Source organism: Amphiprion ocellaris, chromosome 21 (assembly GCF_022539595.1).
Source record: "Amphiprion ocellaris isolate individual 3 ecotype Okinawa chromosome 21, ASM2253959v1, whole genome shotgun sequence".
NCBI classification, from domain to species: domain Eukaryota; kingdom Metazoa; phylum Chordata; class Actinopteri; family Pomacentridae; genus Amphiprion; species Amphiprion ocellaris.
Window position 1 is genome coordinate 14,579,515 of NC_072786.1, and position 20,746 is coordinate 14,600,260.

The 20,746-nt window shown below is 38.8% G+C and overlaps 1 protein-coding gene across 2 annotated transcripts; it reads right to left on the bottom strand.

Annotated features, from left to right (window-relative positions):
* Nucleotides 1–203: 203 nt before the first annotated feature.
* On the bottom strand, nt 204–20,443 carry tspan11 (tetraspanin 11). Of its 2 annotated transcripts, XM_035950221.2 has the most exons (9): nt 20,291–20,443; nt 17,034–17,163; nt 14,129–14,320; nt 10,948–11,022; nt 8,171–8,275; nt 7,615–7,773; nt 6,262–6,348; nt 5,054–5,177; nt 204–2,893 (listed from the first exon to the last, which is right to left on the bottom strand). In XM_035950221.2, the coding sequence occupies exons 2-8, from the start codon at nt 17,118–17,120 to the stop codon at nt 5,100–5,102; spliced, it is 783 nt and encodes a 260-aa protein (XP_035806114.2). In that variant the 5' UTR covers nt 17,121–17,163; nt 20,291–20,443; the 3' UTR covers nt 204–2,893; nt 5,054–5,099. The 2 variants fall into 2 exon arrangements, with proteins under 2 accessions (XP_035806114.2, XP_023130468.2); XM_023274700.3 differs by lacking the exon at nt 5,054–5,177.
* Between the last annotated feature and the right edge of the window lie 303 nt (nt 20,444–20,746).

Consider the following 20,746-nt stretch of genomic DNA (forward strand, 5'->3'; position numbering starts at 1 on the left):
AAGAAATAGTAAATTACGCAGACATATTTAGAATTCTGGCTTCAATAAATAAACTGTTTTAACCTAACATAATGTCCCTACAATTATAATCTCATCAACTAGTGCACTGCCAAACTACAATCATCTCATCATAGCTGCCTGTCTAAACCAAGTGTAAATATTTGTCTTTCATTAAAAAAAAAAAGATAACGTATTAACACAACAATATTGAAACATTTATTTATAAATTTCAGATCAATATTTTGAATACAGCAGTCAGTAGTTGGAGCACATGCCAATGTTATATCGTTATCTCATCAACAACAAGCTACATACGTTAGCACCCATCATTGGGACATTAATCTGGAAAAAAACATGCATAAAAGACTATTTCTGAGAGGTTCCTTTACAGAGAATGCAGCCTTGGCAATGGTTTTATATTCTTGTGAGGGATTTATGAAAAAAATGGCAGATGGATCCTTGTAACAACAAAAAAAAAAGATAAAATACTTATATCTAGACATATTACTCTCACTTTATAAGACTTAATACATACATATATAGTAGCTATACCATACCAATAGGCAAAAGGGATCTCAAGCAATAGATTATGCATCACCAACAACATGGCCCTTGCTTTCTTTGACTCACAGAATCCCCATCTTCTTCGCTATAGACGATAAAACCTCTTGGCGATTAGTCAAATATCAAAACAAGATTAAAATTAATGCCATATGAACTGTGGTCATATTGAAATGATCAGCTCAAATCTGAGTTTCTTTGTATCACACATGAAGAACTCAGAAGTACAGTAAATGACCAAACCAACCACTAGGTGGAGTTATGAATTCAGATATTTGGTAGCCATTACAGAAGATGAGTTTCACTGATTTGTAGTCATACATGTGAGTACTTTGTAACTTATTTCTAAGTTAATTTTGATTACTATCATACAGTCCAACATGGAGTGCTACTTTCAGGAATGAATTCATAACTACAAATATAAAGATAACCTATATGATTTGTTACACTGTATTCCAGTGTACTGTCAGCTTCCATTTAAGATTTCAGGCACAGAATGATACATAATTATATACAAGCACAATTATGAAAGAGGCACATTGTGTTTACAAGCAAAAATCTCCTTTCTTCAATGAGAATGACACCAGTGTACAAGGTGCCCTTATTCAGCTTATTCAAGTATTGGAATGACCAAAGCCCTATATTAATAAATCTGTACACTGAAAAGACAATAAATCAATTTGCATCAGTTAGCTACTTCCCTTTGTTTAGTCCTTCTCAGGTTAAAGCATGCATCTAAGGTCTCGTCCACACATACACAGGTGTTTTTTTTTAAATGGGGTTTATCCTCCTGTCCACACAAGCATTGTTTCATGAAAAGCTCTGCCCACATGAAAAAACCTGTAAAGCATTGCCAAGAGTATGCCGAGCCAAGAGACAGCAGCATAACCCTGACCATAAAGCCACATTGGACAATGAGAAGCCTTGGAGAGGTTACAAACAATGGTGAATAGAGGGAGAAGGGTGTGGCTCAGGTGGAACAGTGCATTGTCCACCAACGGTAAAGTTGATGTCCCTATACCCGGTCCTCCCATTCGCTGAAGTATACCCCAAGTTGCTCCTGATGGCGGCAGAGCTGCCATTAATGTGTATGTCATAGTGAATGAAGAACACATCAGTGTCACGATTCAGGTCTGCATCCCTCTAAGGCTGCATTCCAACACTGAATGCATCACAGTGGTAGGACAAAAGGTGTCCCATTTCAAAGACCCATTCAAATGGAAGCAAATGCGTCCTTCTTTTACTGGGTGGCCAACAATTCCAATGGGTGAATCCTTTGTGGCCCAACCTATCCCAAGTTTCATTCAGGTTGCATTTTTGACTATATAGTGGATAAAACAAATGACGTTTCAACTTTTGTCCCCACTGTTAATTTGGACTGTGGATGTTGCTAGGTGACAGTAGTTGGAGTTAGGGACATAAATGGCAAATCCTCCATAGGCCTGACTGTCAAATTTACCAATGTTTTGTTAAACTTTTGCATTCCATTAAGGCCTGTAAGGGATGTAGCCCCTGAATTTGAGCACAGCTATTGTGAAGCACTTAGTAGAACCTAGCTAATGTTGAAAAGGTGCTAATTAAGTGCAGACTATTCACCACTTAGATATGTATGGAATAATTCAGATGCCTTTGTTCCTCACTATCCTAAACAAAGTAAGATAGTGACTGTACATTTATCTGTAAACATATAAAAAGTCCTGTTAGCAACATTAACACCAACAGCCAAAGCGACACAGTGGGAGGGTTATTATGCTTGTCTGGTAGTTAGCTTTGGCTAGGAGTGTGGCTTTTAGGCATAGCGCAGGTTGGTCCAGACAGCAGGGCTGATTCAATTTAGCAGCAACCAATAAGCTCTTATAAACAAAGGAGGTAACGGCACACACTATGACACCACAAGCCAGAAATAGAGATTCTGAATATCTTCACCTAGGAAGTATTCTAAAGGCTCCGCTTGCTGCATTCGAAACGCCAAACACATACAATTTTTAAATGCCAGTGTACATATGGACAAAGCCTAAGCCTCAGCAATGATCTAACCAAATATGATGTTCCACTGAGCCTGGATCACAGTCCAAAAACAGAAATTCGCTGGCATGCATCTGAGTTTACCAGAACAATTTGTTTCTGACTGAAATGTAGGTGATCTGGAACATGCATGTGCACAAAGCTTAAGTTGGAGTGTCAAAATTCAAGATTCAGAGGTTGAGATTAGTTGTCAGGAGACCATATTCCATCTGCCTGTTGAAGGTGTAGTGTTGAAAGTCTGGTGTGCTCAGTAAGGGTCCATCTTGATCCTTTTGTACAAGCAGCATGTGAACACCATCCCGCAGATCTGAAAACAGAAAGTGTTAGGTCAAAGAGTGCTGTTCAGTCACCATGGAAGACCACAGAAAGCTTGAATGCTACAGACTGCAGGGTTGAAAAGGGTTAAAGGTGAAGGGGTTAAGACAACGCTGGAAAATATGTAACTGGTTGCTATGGGGATGTCAAGCAGCCTTTATTGCAGCACCATGTGTGCACACAGACTGGCATAAACAGCAACACATTGAAGCTGGGGGTGGAGTGAAAAAGCAGATTCATGCACAAATATTAATCTTAGTATTCATAGCTTTCTTCAGAGCTAAAGGTCTGTAAACTAAAATTAACTCCGCATCCAGACTACACATATTCTGCTGTCATTTAGAATTGGCAATGGAATTTATCCAGCATTTTCGTCTGATTATATAAGTTTGTACTGCATTAGACCACAAGGGCATCACTTCAGCAACAGAAACTATTTTTTTGTGTGTTACTAGTTTCACAAATAAAACCACATTTACAAACATACTAACTTTTCTCAAGAAAAGTGACACTCAACTCCTGAACAAAAGTGGCTTTCAGCTAGAAATAGCTTCCTAGAGTGTGGGTTCAAAACTTCAACCTTCAACTTTTGCGGATGTAATAAAAGAAAAGTATTCCAATCTGACATCCAATTACAAAAAATCCTCTTGTACAAATCCTGTAAAAGAAAGTGATGCCATTGTTTCCAATTAATTTTCTACATCTCGACATTTCTAAATATACATGATCAGATACTGTGATCTTTTGACACTGGGGTGAGCACAGAGATGTATGTAGAACCACAAGGAATCGACATGATGTGATTTGTAGAAGCACCACAACATGCGACTACAGAAACCGCCTGAAAACAAAGTAGGAGCAGCAGGAGCAGATATTGACTGTAGCCACTGACCTACTAGGCTTGATGGATTAACATGCAAGTGCCCAGATTCCATCTCTGAATCTCTAAAAGCCCTCTGAGGAAGCTTTATCAAGTGAGTCAGCATTGTGTATTGACTCATCGCAATCTTTCTCCGAGCAAGTTCCAGATTCTTTTTTTCTCATCTTAACCACCAGTGGCAGACATGAAGCTGACTGACATTTTGGCTCAGACAACAATGACTTCAGGTGGAAGGGTGAAACAATGTACCTCCCTGATTTTTTGTTTCCCTGACATCTAATTTAAGAAGACAGGAGATACTAAAAACAATGATGTAAGAGCATAAAAAAAATTACAGACAGACACATGCCATCTAGTTGGATGGCAGAGTTTTATATCTGGACACCCTAAATAGCTCAATGTTCTGGTAGCCTAGTCTATTTTAGATTTCAAGTAACTATAGCAACAGCACTAATGATTTGCCTGAACGCTAATGTAATAGGAGGTTTTGGTATTTAAAAAAAAAAGAAACAAACCTAAGACTTGTATGGTGCATTATCTTTCAATTTCAATAATTTATTGAAGTTAGGTAAGGTAACTACTCCTGCTTTCAATGTTTGGAAAGAGCTGATTTAAATATTGTTAAAATTTCTAAAAATTACATACCAATCCACCTGTACACCCAGTTATCATTGCTCTAAAAATATAGTGAAACCCGACAATAAGCTTTGAACTTAAAGTCAAACTGCTTTTAGGTATGTACAAAAAAACGAACAAAATAATAAGAATAATAGTCGATTATTTTATATATTTTTTATATATATATATATATATATATATATATATATATATATATATATATATATATATATATATATATATATATATATATATATACATATCAGCCTTTTTTCCTTTTCTCTTTCATCACAATTACTTTACAGAATGAAGCGGTGTTGTGGAAAGATACAGATCATGGCTCTTGCAAACCACAGCGCTGTGCATGAGCAGCTCGGTTGTGATTAATCAAGCCATTCTCAGGATGTGCTTGACCTTTGTCAAGTTGTCACAGCCTTATCACCCGTAACAGCCCATTATCATGACATGCATAGCAACAATCTGTAATATACAGCCAAAGCCAAGCAGCTACAAGCTTCACACAGTGCAAAGATGACATAAGAACTTAAACATGTTCATTCAGTATACATGCAGACTGTAGATTTCACATATAGCAGGCAGCAACACAGTGACAAAAGTGCAGTCAAATACCAAATATCCACAATGCCCTCCAACCTTGTCTCTCCATTAGATTAAACCACCAAGGTGCTCTAGAGCCAAATTACAATGCACCAAAGGCCTCTTCCTCTTCTTTATAGAGCAGATAGATAAAGCAGGCTGTCAAGAGTGCCCCGGCCAGCTACAGTGACACCAAACACACATGAAGACACATAGTACAACGCACAAAAGACAGATTAGTGTGACACAGAACATATAGACGTAGTTTATGTTATAGGTTTTATTCTAAAAACAACAACCAATATAACATAAATTTAAACAGACCTACAAGTTCAGTCAGTATGACATACATTAGAGACAAGAAAGTGCAACAACATAAAAACAGATGGAAAGACAAGACATAAGCCTACGGCACAAAAAGAAAGCAATTATTTGCTTTGATTGGTTTGAACAGTGTTAAATGACAATAATCAGAGTCTTATAGCATTTTTATGTTCAGCATTATCCCATCAGATCATCTGGAGATGAAAAACAATTTTCACAATACAGCAAGAGCTAATGGAAAGCAGTATTCTTAAAGTCCTTTCTCAGTGGCAGAAAGCATCACAGCGATTACATGACTGGTCAGCTCTCGTCATGTGCTGTTGCAGGTCTCGGTAATTATGGCAGAGAAATTCTGGCCTCGGTCCTTTATTCTCAGTTCCCTAGTGCCTAATTAAAGCTGAGCAGCGAGCAAAATGGTGGGCACTGAAGGGCCTAACAATGTTAGAAACATCGAAACAATCAGCACAGGTTTGTTTGGTCTCAGGTGTTCCTTTCGTTACTTACGTGGAGGTGCAAAGCTACATTGTGCAAGGGTTTCCAGCCCGCACAGAATGGCAAAAGACACCCATATACAGTATAAATATATATTTATCTGCAAGGCTTAAAAGCTTGAGTCCATCTCAGACTGGGACAAATCAAAGAAGAGGAATGAACAAAATCAGATAATGATGATGGAAAGGCTAGGGTGGGATGAAAAGAAATGTCCATTTAGAGGTTGTTGAGCTACCATGGTTCATTTTCAGTAATGGAAAGATTAAAAACCCATCTGTCTGGGTTTTGTAAGGTTCTGTTCAACAGGGCAGTATTTCATTCACAAAGGTAAGAGCAGTTTCTCATTTATGATAAAATAACATTTTTGGCACAGTTTACTCAGCATGAAGACAACAGAATTGCGTTGTTTCGTCAACTGCTGTCTCAACTACATATCATATTTTACTTACCTGCAGGCAGGCTACTCCTATTCCCACAGCACCGATGACCAGGAGGTGGTCTGCCAGGAACTGCTCCAGTTTTGTGATGCAACCACCCTGCAAAGCAAAGAGTTACAAGTCACAACATAGACAAAACGTGTCCGTGAACCGATCCATTCACACATCCTGAAAAGCTGGCAACCTCTGTAATAGTGCTTGGCAAATATCTACATTTCTGCAGCAAACAAGAACACATCCAGAAGGAAATGTGTGGGTTTATTAAAGCTGGGATACCTAGCCTAGTTATCTTCAGTACATTTTCACATGATGCAGGCAGCGCACTGTGAGTGATAAGAGGGGAAAGTGAAGGGTTTGACACAAAAAGGTGGCAAAACATTCACTGTGCAGCATGGATAAGCATTCAAAACCTCATCTTTTATTCATTTCCATGAGAGCTCATTCTATCACAGAAAAGTTTCAAACTATTCATGTTTTCTTGGGTCTTCTCTATGTTGTTTTATGAAGTGAAATATCAGGACAAGGGAAAATCTCTATAGTAGTCTAGTGACATTGTTTAATGTCAAAAAAAAGTCCAGCAAACATTTTAGCCTTAAATATACTGTTGAACCTAAATGTATTTGGTATCCTCTAATGTGTTTTAACAAGCTGAATCTAAAAAAGGGGGGGAAAAAAATACTATTTCAAATTGACAAAATTTGACACAAAAGCTCCTAAATCAACAGATTAGTATAACATTACAAGGCAAAGCAGAGATTAAAGGGGGCAATAAAAGGTAGCACTTCAACCTTCCAAATTCTGAGCAAAGCTGGCACGTTAGAAGAGCCTAAGGAAGAGTTTATCATGAAAAAACAAACTTCCTTTGTCAGTTGCAAATGTTTTGGCTACATCAAATAAGACGCGACTGAAACATCTATTTGTCAAGTATGGCATCAAAATGAGGAGAAACACATTTGCACCCTGAACAAGTGCACAAGATTGTTAGGCTTTGACTACTGTCTACAAATAGCTATTGGTAAAGCAACTCCCTCCATCCTCTCTTTGTCTCTGGGGCCTCATCTGTCATCTATGATCATCAAGCCACTCATTTGCTACGTATATCTCTGTAATGAATATGAGTAGTAACTTAGTTTATAAACTCTCCTGCAGGACACAGTTTGGATGTTTACAACAAGTTACAGCTTGTTATTAGAATGATTCAGGGGTTTGGTAATCCATTAAGGATCTACTGTTATTTTGGAGCACGTTCACAAAATTGTAAAAGTGAAAATTGTCCTACAGCAGAAATTTTAACACATTAGATGTGATACTAGCCCAAGAGTTGGGCTGAATATGGTTGTCGTCATTTAGCTATTTTCCACTGACCTCCACCTTGTAGATGTTTGAAGGGTGGTCTCTCTTGCCACAGCGACGTGTGATGGTCTTACAGCAGCTATCAGGCACCACCCTGCCGTCTGCCTGCTGAGACGAAATGTACACGCTCTGCATCCAATCATGAGAGTTGTTGCTGCCACAGCACTTGAACTGGAGAGGCAGAAAGAGGAAATTGATGGTTTCATGATGCCACAGCACTGTAACAAAAGCACACATCCCTCCTTCTGATTATAATGTCTTCTCCAGTTTTGTGGTTTAATGTAATATTTAGCTAAAACAAATTTTGAACTATAATATTGTGGAAACTTTGCATTTCCACAAATGCTCCGAAGGGCACATTTTCCCATATTTTCACTTAATGCTTTGTGTAAACTCTAACGGAACACATAAAAAACGATCTACGATCTACTGCCTCTTAACACAATTGCAGACTCCGTAATGAAAAATAAATGTATAACAAGTACACATATACTTGACTCTGCTTACTGAAATGGCCACTACACAAACAACACACAACATCAGAAGATTCTGTAAATATATCCCATACATCCTGCTGTAGTCTGTCCACAGCTAATGTGATAGACTCCTTCCCTGGCTGAGCATAGTTCTCTGTCATAGTGTGGTTGAGATGCTGCTTCAGCTCCTCACTCAGCTGGAAATGAGGGACAAAGAGAGAGACAGCACATAAACACAGTGAAAAACAGTGTCTTTGAGGCAGAGGTGGTGGGGAGGCTTAGGGCAGGTGTCATTTTTAGGAGAGAGAAAAATGGATTTTGTAACCACAAGACAAGCCGCTTAATTTATTATCACATATGGAACACATCAAGTACACACAGAGCAGACCTGCAAAAAATCAAGACTATAAAAGGGAGTGTTGAAGTGAGTGGGAGGATTAAGGCCTGATAGACAGGTAACATCTACCATGAATCTCTGACTGCTGTACAAAGGAGGATGAACAACACATTGCATGGAAAGGACTATAAATATAGCATTTGATGTCTGTATAAATGTGTGCATGTACACACACAGACTTACTCTAAATTTAACCACTAATACTACTTGTGTAACCCTTGCCCTTAACTTTAATCTAACCTTAAAACATATCTTCACCTTAGAACTTTAAAGTGTACATTACAGACTTGCCTCCTGACTGTATATTGTGACAGTTTAAAGAGATTTAGGTCCTCACAACATGAGCAATACCTGAACCAACTCTCTTTATCTCACACACACACACACACACACACACACACACACACACACACACACACACACACACACACACACACACACACACACACACACACACACACACACACACACACACACACACACACACACACACACACACACACACACACACACACACACACACACACAGGAGTGACAAAAGAGAGATGATGAGAACCCTTATCTTTCAAGTGCTTCTATCCTGTTCTGAATCATTTTCCATTATAATAAATCTCTTAGCTTGCCCACAGATAACATGGTGTTCTTCACAGTCTTAGCTGACTGACAAACAGATGTTTGGGAGCTAACCAGATGCCAAGAACTGTGCACTAGATAAACTCCAGACAGCCAGGTCGACAGAGGAGGCTCCCCATAGCTGCTGTGTTCTGAAGCATTTAAAACTGGCCAGCCTAATCCCACACTGTCTCATGTTTCTTTCTAGTTGTTAAGCTTTCTTTTGATACTTTTTTAGCATCCAGCATTCTGTACTCCACTGATTTTTCATAGAACTGAGACTTATTTATGTAAATAGTTAAAAAAAAGCTTTTGATTTAAAAAAAAAAAAAAATGCAAAAACCCTGTTAACTACTGTACAAAATGTTTCCTTTTCTTCTTTTTGATATTGCAAAAGCATAAATACTTATTTTCATTAGTGTCATGCTGTTTATTGGCAATGTCTCATTGTTCGGGTGCGATATTTTAACTTCACGTGTCATTTTTCATTATCACGTGTAATATTTCAGTGTCATGTACAATATTTCATTATCATGTGAGACATTACTTACAACCTCAGTATCACTGCCAGCATTACTTTTTTTATTCTAGCCTTATTGGAGCTTACTTATTACATGTTTAGTAATATACACCCATCAGGCATAACATTATGACCACCGGTCTAATGTTGTGCTGGTCCCCCGTATGTGTTAAAAAATGCTGTGAACCACTGGACATGGACAAGTGGACCTCTCAGGGTGTCCTATGGAGTCTGGCACCAGGATGCTGGCAGTGGATCCTTTGGGTACTCTTGGTTGTGCAGTGGGGCCTCTGAATGAAACTTGTACCACTGCATCCTGTTGATGCTTGACCAGAATGGGGTCCAGGAAGTTTGGAGGTCAAATCAACATCTTTGGAGACTGTCATGTTCCTCAAAGTGTTCCTGATGTTTTTGCAATGTGGTGGGATGTATTTTCTTGCCAGTGGGAGTATGTTTTGTTCTGGGGCAATGTTTGTTTGGGTGTCTAAGTCTCATCAACATGGATGCCAAAATCCAAGGTTTTCCAGCAGTATACCACATACTATCAATATGATTAATGTTATTCACTACACCTGTCAGTGGTCATAATGTTGTGGCTGATCAGTGTATAGTACCTCTATCCTATTGCTTTTCTACAAGGAAAATAATACTTTTCTTCCCTCCTGTCAGAGGCAAAGGCTAAAGGCACTTGGATGTGACATTTAAGCGGTGGCTGAATTGCAGTAGCAAGACAGTATAAGAGTCGTAAGTCATAAACACCAGCCTCACTGCACATAAAGAAAATATAGCGACATCAAGGTGGGCCCAAAAAATGTCAAGCAAGTGCACTAGAGAACAAAAAATAAACATTCTCTATATTTTTAGCCTTTGGCTTATTTTCTTACTGCTATCATAATTGAGTATGCTTCAACTTCTCTTCACAGCAGAGCTTTGGCTATTTTCTGTGCTGTTCTTCACAGCACCCAGAGGGGGGAAAAACTAACAACTCATACCCAAAAATGCAATCAAAACATTCTCAGAGCAAAGTTACCAAGAAAGAATATTTCCCTTTACAAAACATCACAATAGATTAGTTTGATGATGGACATCCGGATGGAGGTTTTAACTCTAACTTCCAGAACTGTGTGAACACATTACAAGGCTAAACATTACAAAGTCTGACCACTGTCTCATACAGTTAAATGCTGTCGCAGTAAAAAAAAAAAAAAAAAAAGAAAGAAGTGTAAATGCAGTGTGAACATTATGTCTTTATTGGCTTTAAGTTAACAACTAAAAATGCTTAGATCTTAACTGTAGAGCACCACTAAACTGCAGGTAAATCCTAAGCAGGGATCACTTACCCTCTGGTAGTATACATATGCCAGTACTCCAGCCACAAGTTCAATCAAGAAGATGATCAGCAGGAAAAAGAAATACTGTGGATGAGAAACAGGACAGAGGGAGATAAGTGAATGGAGAAATTCAATAAACTGGACTGAAGCCTTCAATTCATACAGATATTTCAGCTTCAGAATCATCAGCACAGTTGTTGCCTAAACTAACAACTCAAGTTGTGACGGCTCAATATAAACTTCCATCAACTGTCATTGCGCTGCATCTGTCACCTCTAACACAGATGGCAATGCTGCATAAAATGAGACAACCAGAAAGCAATCTGACAGGCTGTAGAATCTGATTTCTCGCAGGCATCTTTTAAGGAGCTCTCCACACAGATTGAAACCGATTCCATTATCTCTCATAATTGACTTCAAAACCCCATCTTGACTGAAACAAAATGAAGGTGATTTAATAATTAACCAACATCACAGTGCAAACATCATTTGTATTCCTTACGAAAATCAGAAATCAGACATCAGATTAGGGTAATTAACAGCTACAAATCCATACCTCAGCAGCAAAAAATAAAATTGACAGTCAAAAACAAACAATAGTGGCTCTAATTATAAGCTTCATCCTCAATGACAGGCACTATTATGTGTACTGAAATGTAGAGCCTAGTTATGTAAACTATGTAGCAAATAGACTGCCCACACATATAGAGTGCTCTGACAGCATGTTGCGGAATGAGCAACATCGAAACAACAGCATTCTCAGACTCAAATGAGAGACCATCACATAGGCAACAACACTTGACGTTCCAATCCATGTGCACTACTATTCGCATGAGTACACAGTAACATGAAAAACATGAAAAGTGCTCAAAAATGATGTGAAACACCACCCAAAAAACTCACAAAATGTCACATTCATCAGCAGGCTGATGCTCCAACTTATGAGTATTATGATCACACAATTACTCAGCACTCATGGGTCAGAAAACATCCATCTTTGCACTCTGCCTTCATTTTAATCTACATATGAGTGTATCTTGCATGGTTGCGACACACTATTATGTTGACTATAACTGCAAAGAGACTTTCAGACAGACATATGAACACCTGCTTAAGTACTGCAAACTGTCTTTGTGGTAGTTCTCCCTGCAGCATGTGTGTACTCTTTAAGACTGCCATTGTGACATACACACACACACAATGAAAAAAGTAACAGTTATGTTGTCACAGCTGGTTATACACAAGCTCAAACTTTTAATCGTGCATGAAACAGTTCCTTTGGCCAGCATAAACATGGCTGATACCACATCAGGCAAAAACACACAACAAAGCAGGACAACAGTGTCACCACATCATCATTCTACTAATTCACTTATTATGGAGGGACTGATACTAACAATGAGTTTGGAACAATCAGCTGCAGGGCAACAATGATATTAGTGGAAAAACTGTAAACACACTTAAACAGATGTTCTCTTCTGTTTTGCAATTAACACAGTAAGCGACACGCAGAAACACAGCCTGCTCTGTATCTCTTGGTTACAAGATTTCATAAAACACTCCATCCTCTGCATGCCTGCTGCCCACACAAAATGGTAACCTCACCCTTTCTTTACTCACACTTGCTGTTCACGCTATTATCACTCATTAATCTCCCCAAACTAACTGTGAATAGCGCATCAATGCAGTTGATATTGTACCAAACTGCTCCACAGATTTAAATCCTCTACACATCCACCTAGTAGCTGCTGCAAGCCCCTTTTTCTCTCCTATTGCTCCATCCATCAACAGTAGATAGACGGACCTATAAATAGTCCTGCGGCAGTGAACGTTCACCTCCCGCCTGCTTCTTTCCCACTGGGCCCTGTCTCTGTAAAAATAATGAGGACAGCAAGGCCCGCGTCAGAGCCATTTGTCAGCATCTAGTGATAGACCTTAGACCCATGTTAGCACAGACGACTTCCGTGTTATGTTGTGCAGGTGTTACGCAGTTATGACGAGAAATCAACCTTTGGTGTGGGCGAGCATCTTGCTTTTCAGAGTGGAACTAACAATCTACGACCATTACCAGTAGACTGGACCATCAGCATTGTTATTATTACATAAGGAATGACACATTACATCTGGGCAGTAGAAATACAGAGATTATACTGGGTAGTAGAAATACTGCACAGACATGCAACATAAAATAAAACCAATCTTTCTATATTGTAATAGAGTTTTGTTTTTTTACTTCAGTGTATTGCAGCCAATGTGCAACTTAACGGAAAAGCCACTACAAGTGGTGTGACTTAGGACACCCCTTCAGTTCTTGCATATCTTCTTCTTGTAAATTCAAAGTGGTAAAATATACAATCATTTCTTATACACAGACTGTAAGAAAACTATACTACAAACATTTGTATATACCACACACTCTGTAACACTGGTATTCGGAAATTAAGACACTGACGGGAAGCTTTTAGTTTTTCTAAATGCTCAGTGTGGCTGAACAAATAATCGATTTCAAATTAAAACCACAAGTTGAAACTATGCAATTAGCTAATCACAAAAGCTGCAATCTAGAATATTTGTTGTGCAACACATCTGAACCTACGTTTAAACTGTCTTGTCAGTGGTTTTGCTAATTCCTGAAAACCTTCTTGTGTGATATTGACACTTTTGAATGGTATCTTGTGGTAATGCACCATCAGATGCTATAAATCTAAAAAACTGTAAATTTCATTATTAATCAGTTTATTTAAAAAAGGACCATGTACAATATTAAACATAAATGTTGCCATTTGATGTATTGTACCAGAGTTAGCTGTAAGCTAATTACCATCTGCAGTCCCTTGGACTGAAACTTGACTTTTATCTGTAGGAAAAATAATAATCAGTTATTTTCCCCCCAAATCTAATCCTAATGCAAATGAGATATTGCAGTGCTCTTCACCAAAAACACAGAACACAAACTCATAACGGATAGCATCCCAGTCACTATACAGTCGTCTGTCAATGTTCAGTGTTTGTTGTTTACATATTGTGGAATTAACTTTTACTGACCGATCCAATAGACAAGTTGTCATGGCAAGAATCACACACAAACACACAAAATAAAATCCACCCACAACCGAACATCACCCCAACTACAAGTAAAGGCAGGGACCTCAGTAGAAGCCCCGTTTGTCTCCTGTCTCTCTCATCTCACCGTGGACAGACAGCTTCTGTGTTCCCGAATGACAGCGCAACAGCCCAAAAAGCCCGTAACAACCACCAGGCTGCCAGCCAGGATGAGGATATATGCTGAGACAGCAAACGTGCTGGAGGCCAGCAGACTCAAGTAGTCACTCTTCTCCACCAGTGTCCAGACTCCTACACCCAAGACAGCAGCTCCACCCACCTGGAACAGAAGGTGGAGAAGAAGGGAGGAGGGGGTGAGAAAGATACCTGTTGATAACGGTAAAAAGAAATATTACAAGCACAGTACAAAGTTACAAAGATATATATATACACAAAAGAATCATGACTCATAAAATGGGAAAAGGTGGTGATGTGGATAACTTGACCAGAGAAAGGAAATATGTGTGTGTCATGTCTGCTTAATCTTAAAGAAATAAAAGACCAACATTGAAAAAACAGCAAATATAGCCCTTTTTGTACATGAAGTGACACATAGGAAGTGGGTTCAATGCTGTTAGATGAGTCAGAGTTAAAAGCAACATAAGAGGATGGTGACAAGGAGCATAACAGAGGGTAGAGAGGAAAAAAAAAAGAGGAAATAGAAAGAGAAACAGAGAAAGTGGCCAACCATAAAAATAACAGCCACTGGTGCGGTGGGACTTCAGAGATCTTGTCACGCCATGACCACCACTTCCTTAAAAACAATCCTGAATGAGTGACCCATGGTGGCATCCAGATCTGCTCTTCTCATCTCATGAGCTGCGCAAGCGAACAAAAAGGAAATGCCAAAGAGAGTCTCTCCGCCTCATCCTCCCTCCCTTTCCGTCAAAAGTAAGATCCTCTTACTCACAGCAACACATGCCCAACCAAGGAGGCACCACTTGGATATATACAGGGGGAAAAAGAGAGATGACCCTCCTAAAACTATAACATAGCTTGGACTTGGGGATCTTAATTAAGTATTATAAATTAATCAGTCCTTATCATTAGTATTGTGTCATCTCTTTACTACAGTTGCTCACAAGAAAGATTAAAAAAAAAAGATGCTTTAATAGCATCTGAAGTCAGAATCAAAACATTTTATAGAATACAAATTATTTAAAGTCCCAATTTAGTATGGATGCAACCCACTGCATCCTTACCAAAGTGTACAGGAGTATAAACTTTATTAGTATTTATAATATGCACCGTTCATTAGTTTCACTCCTTCTGTCACAGCAGGGTGCTAAATGTTTGAGTCTGTTTGACAAAAAAAAAAAGCCTAAAAAAGACAAACAATCCACATTTTGCTTGATTGCAGGTTTAGTGACAAGCTAAATGTTTTCTCTTATTAAAGAAAAAAGTAGATAAAAAGAGACAGTAAAAAGTTGTTAGACTGCATACAAACAAATAAACTTGCAGCCAGTTCAAATTGCAAAACAGCACTAACTGGCATGTTATCAACATTGTAAGAGACAAATTATGAGGACAGTGAAAGTCAGAGCTACACTGTACTGACAAAAGACGTACTGCTCCCAAGATTGATGCAAGTTGTGATGGTGCAGTGGACGAAAAAGAGGAAAAGAGTAAAATAGAAATATGGTGTGAGGAAAATATGAAGAACAGCCCACAGAGGAGAGGGATACAATGTTTCCTGAAGAGATGAGTTGTAAGGGAGTGACAGAGCATTAACTGAAGCCTCAAGATAGCACTCGATCCCTTTTCTCTCTTTAACCTCTCCCACACACAGATTTGTCTCTCGACTCAAAATCTTTTCTTTGACTCAGACTTTGAAAATGCTTCCAAGTAAGCCCAGACACTGCACAGTAGCTTTAAGAGAATACGGCTTTAGCAGCGAACTGCAGTGACATAGTGTGGTGCCAGGGAGCAGGTTTGATACAGTGTTCCCCATCGTACACTGACAAGCCCTAAATAATCGATGACTCACTTTGGGCCGAGTCCATATCTCAGCCTTTTAAGACTTAGAACTCTCCGTAATCCTCTGTCTGTTCCTATGTGACTCTTCCCTCTAATGTCTTTCAACCTAGAGCTGTAAAGGTGCAATATGTAAGATTAGCATTCAACAATAAACTAAGATTATCAATAGAGGGGGCAGCACATAACCAGAGAGTTGTGGTGTCCAAACTTATGGTAGGAAATACGTAAAAGCAAAGTTCCCTGCTCCTGCCGAAACTGTGAGAGCTATTAAAGATAAACACTGCCATCTTAAACCTTGATTATACTCCTTTGTGGACATGCAACAGATGTGTACTTAAAGTAAGTAATTTGCTCATAGTCTGCAGACAGAATTCTGTTACATACATATAGATTAAGTCATACTGACGTGTTCTGTGTATGCACACTACTGCCCTCGTAGCATAGTCTCCACCTGGGCGGCCCATGCTAAGGGAACATCTGTGAAGATGTCTAATTGGACTCTTGTGAACTTAGGGAGATGATGAAATTTATGTAGATCCACGTGGACCTTTGCATACTCACAAACAATGAAAATGTAAGGACAGTGTTTTACTTGTACATGAGTATGCTGTCCACTCATGGACTCATAAATTATAACCTCTTGAGATACAAAGTGGTATTGTGAGATGAAAAGGGGCAGGGCTAGCTGGTTAGCATGTTAATTTTAGTAGAAACACAAAGACATACACATCAAAATTGCTATCGCTTCACATTCCGATCATAATTTGCTTATTTTTGACAATTTTGAATTACAAATCTTCTATATTGTGCATCTACAGCAGCATTTTAACACTTTTGTTGTGTACAAAGCACAACATTATGGTTTTCAATCATAAAAACAACTGAGCTACAAAGAAAAAATAATTAGTTAGGTTACACCAGTTAGTGACAACATTAAAACCGCATGCTTAATGTTGTGTTAGTTTTTTAGAATAGAGGCTGCTTCTGTAGATGATTGCTTACTTACTGGCACTTACCCAGAAGAGAAAGTTGAAAACAAAGAGCAAGTACTTGAGACACACGGTCAGCCAGTCTTCCTGGTCATCTTTATAAACTGCCGACATTTTCTTTCCTCCAGTTCAGCTCTCAATGTGCAGATTTGTTTTTCTGAATAAAAACAAAGGACATTAGGAAATTTAAAGCTATTAACCTTCATGTAGATAAAAAAAAATGCATGTTCTCCCATGTAACGCTGATAAGATACTGCAAAAGCGCAGATGATGAATGAGTCAGATACTGCCCTGAGTGAACTCCATTTCCTCCCTAATATTGAATGTCAGAGCAGTAGCAAAATAAAACAATAAATACATGACAAAATATATGTGGAATTAAGTGATAAACTGGTTTCAAAGTAATCTAACAATTTATGGAGGTGTATGGATACTACCAGGTTACTTAAGCAGTCCAAATTACTCAGGCTGAATAGACCTAATAGCAACAAAGTTCAACTTATTCTGACATTTGACAGCTCTGCATAAAATCTGTGCCACAGCAAGTGAGAGTAATCAAAGCGATTTTGTTTACCAAAAGGGATACAGCTGCCTGTCAGCATCACAACAAAAGTCACGTCTCAGCAGCAACATTAAGTCATTTTTCAGCATTTACAGTCAAGTTAAATAAGCTATAAAACTAATTTACTCAAGTATTGTTCTCACATTTGCACTCCTCCAAGTTGCACACAACTCCCAGCTGATCACACAGTAGTATCAAGTAACCCTCTCATAGTGCCTCTGGGTATAACTGAAAGAACATGAATCATGCGAACAAGCTAAAGCCACATTTATGTCTCTACACTGTAAATTTTAATTTTAAATATTTTCAAACTGAAACTCTATCTGTTATACTTTAATTATCAAGGTCTTAACTGGAATACATCTTACTAGCTGTGAGTGATGCAGGATCCAAGTCCACAATATTTTCTTCTCTTGTTACATCACAAACCACATTTTTTTAAATTATTCAGAGCACTGAACAGACCATAAACCTCTGAATCATTAATTGAGCTTACAGCTTCAGTACTGTAAATATAACGCCATGGGTTGGGAAGCACTTAGACCCATAAAACTGATCTATACATTATCCTTCAGCGGGCAGCACCAAAGGAAATAGCGCAGGATTTGCTGTCTGTCAGCCAGGGACACATCTAAAACTGACAGAGTAAATCATGTTTATCTGTGAGGCAAAGTGGTGACTTGATCATTTGTTTGGGGGGGGCGGCGTTGGTTGGATTAATCATGATACCTAATCAGACTTAACATGAGTAAGCGATATGCAGAAGCTCAGAATTTTAAAAGTCTGGCTTTATTTGCCTTTTTTGAGATATTGTACCTGCTTTTAAATGAACAATGGAAGGGAATGAGTTACATGCTCAAATCACGCTCTATAAAGTCTAACTGAGGCGCTGTTTCTGGAGGGAGACATCACTGTTTAGTTTCTTTATAAATGTAATTTCTTCAACAGTAATTCTCTCTCTGTGTCTGTGATTGATAGCGTGGAGTAAAACAGTTCACCACATGACAGCTGACACAGACATGAATGACTGTGTGATACCAGGACTTTCTATCACGTCTTGAAACAGTAGTTTTCTGACAATAGAAACAGAAAAAATGAGGACGAGAAAGGCTTTATAGGAAATTTGCCTGTATTAAAATAAAGCATATATGAGCACAGAGAGCAGGACAGAAGCAAGCTGCACTAAGCACAAGCAACAAGAAAACACAATGGCCAGGCAAGTCCTTGTTTATGGGTTTTTAAATCGCTTTTCAAGTTTCCACCATCTCTGAATGTCTCTGAGCTGTATGGTTTCCACAGAGCTCTGACCTGTTGCCATACAAACAAGTCAAGTATAGCCACAAGAGTCAGACAATATGCTAACACTGAGGATTTTCCTATTGTTGTGGGGACATTGCCATCAAAAACAAAAGCAATAGTGCTTGCATGAAGACTCTTGTGTTCACTCTTGCAGCCAACAACAGAACATTTGGTGATTTTTGCTGATGGCTGAGACATTATAGAGTTAACAGAAGCAGCTCTGGAAAGTAAATAAACCTGGTACACTGCAAGGCAGCTGTTCTTTTTGAATGGCTCACCTGGAAGCAGGAAGAGGGCAGGATGCCACATATGTAAGTTTGAGCAAGATAACCACTAGATCCTCAGTTGAAACAAAGCACTTTAGAAATATTCTGACTGGCGAGTAAGGCTGGGAGGCAGTCTACGGTCGGCAAACTTAAGAGTAAAGAAGTAAATGTCTTCTTAACACAATGAAGTTGATTTTCACCAAATAGGGCCTGAAATTTTGTTAGATAAAATCAGTTTTATATGTAATAAGCTACAGTATTAAAAGTTCTTACGGAACACTTGAGGCGCCAATCTTATATTTCTATTGGCAGGCACTTTAGGTCAATAGCTGTTGCTTAAAATGTGCTATACTGTATAATCAATAATGATTTGACAGCACAATAACTGAAAGCTATGGCTAAAAAGAAACATTGTGCAGCGTTCAGAAACCCTATTTCCACAGCATTTTAATCTCACTTTACCAGCCCATTTTGTAGTACATAATAATGATAATAATAATAAAAGCATTTCCACCAAAAACAATATTATGAAGGTTAAAAATATAACAGAAATATTACGTAGCAGCAGCACCTTGGGGTCAGCTAACTACCATTAAGTTTAGACCATTAAATGACCTGCGGGTGCAGACACTTCAAATATTATTAGGTCAAACAAAAGACACTTTAAAACTGCAAAAGGGGGAAAAAAACAGTCAAGGAACTCTCATAACAATTTACATTCTCCTGAATTATAGTCATTTTAACGGGCATCTCTGGTCATAAGTGACTTTACAGCACTTTAAGCTAGCAGTTAACTCTTTGCTAACGAGGCCTCCGTCTGTTCTTCACCGACCGTCTGTCCAGATGCTACCAGTTACCTACTAACATGTTTTCTTGCAGGAATGAGAAGCCCTGCCTCGGACATTTTGGACTTTGACCATCGTGGGTGTCCTTCAGCGAGGCATGTGACAGATAAACCCGGCAAACGTGTCTCCTTTTCGGTTTAAGTCAAACTTTCTCCCCTCCTCTCCCTCAGGATGGGACGTGAGCCCGAGCATCCTGAAAAAACACATCCCTCCACCTGCGTCGTTGATGCGCAGGACAAAGTTTAACCGATGTATCTTGCACTTACATCGAAAAAACTAACATTTTCATCTCGCAGTCGACAACGTACTCACCTAGTCAACGTTCAGTGCGGAAAAAACAAACCGGTTTCTGCTGCTATTTCCCTTAAATCAGAGAGTACGGCGCTGCAGCGGTGGGCGTTTTGTCCGGTCAAGCTTGTTGCTCTGACGGTGTGGGACAGTTTGCGTTGGGTGGTGCATTCAGTGCAGCCCGTATTTTCGAGCTTTACGCACTGGTGGCTCAACCCCGTGGTCTGTTTACGGCTTATGTAATAGCTACACAAATACAAACCAAGCACTTTTGTACTTCAGATATTACAATAGTGTATATTTAGTCTGAAATGTATTTGTAAGAGGCCATTAATGAACAAATTCATACCAAGGAAATAGCTAATTTGTTCCAGAATTACCGATTTAACTACAAACATAACAGCTTTCCATTAGCAGGCGATTTTTTAATTGTATTTTTATATTAAAAAATGTATGTTTGGTGATTTGTCCAATGACAAA

Excerpts from the sequence above, each read along its gene's own strand:
- tspan11 (XM_035950221.2), bottom strand. The coding sequence starts at position 17,120 with ATGTCGGCAGTTTATAAAGATGACCAGGAAGACTGGCTGACCGTGTGT. Across the intron at positions 7,774-8,170 it reads TGGACAGACTACAGCAGGAT|TTCAAGTGCTGTGGCAGCAA; the intron begins GTATGGGATATA and ends CTGCCTCTCCAG. Across the intron at positions 6,349-7,614 it reads CAAACATCTACAAGGTGGAG|GGTGGTTGCATCACAAAACT; the intron begins GTCAGTGGAAAA and ends TTTGCTTTGCAG.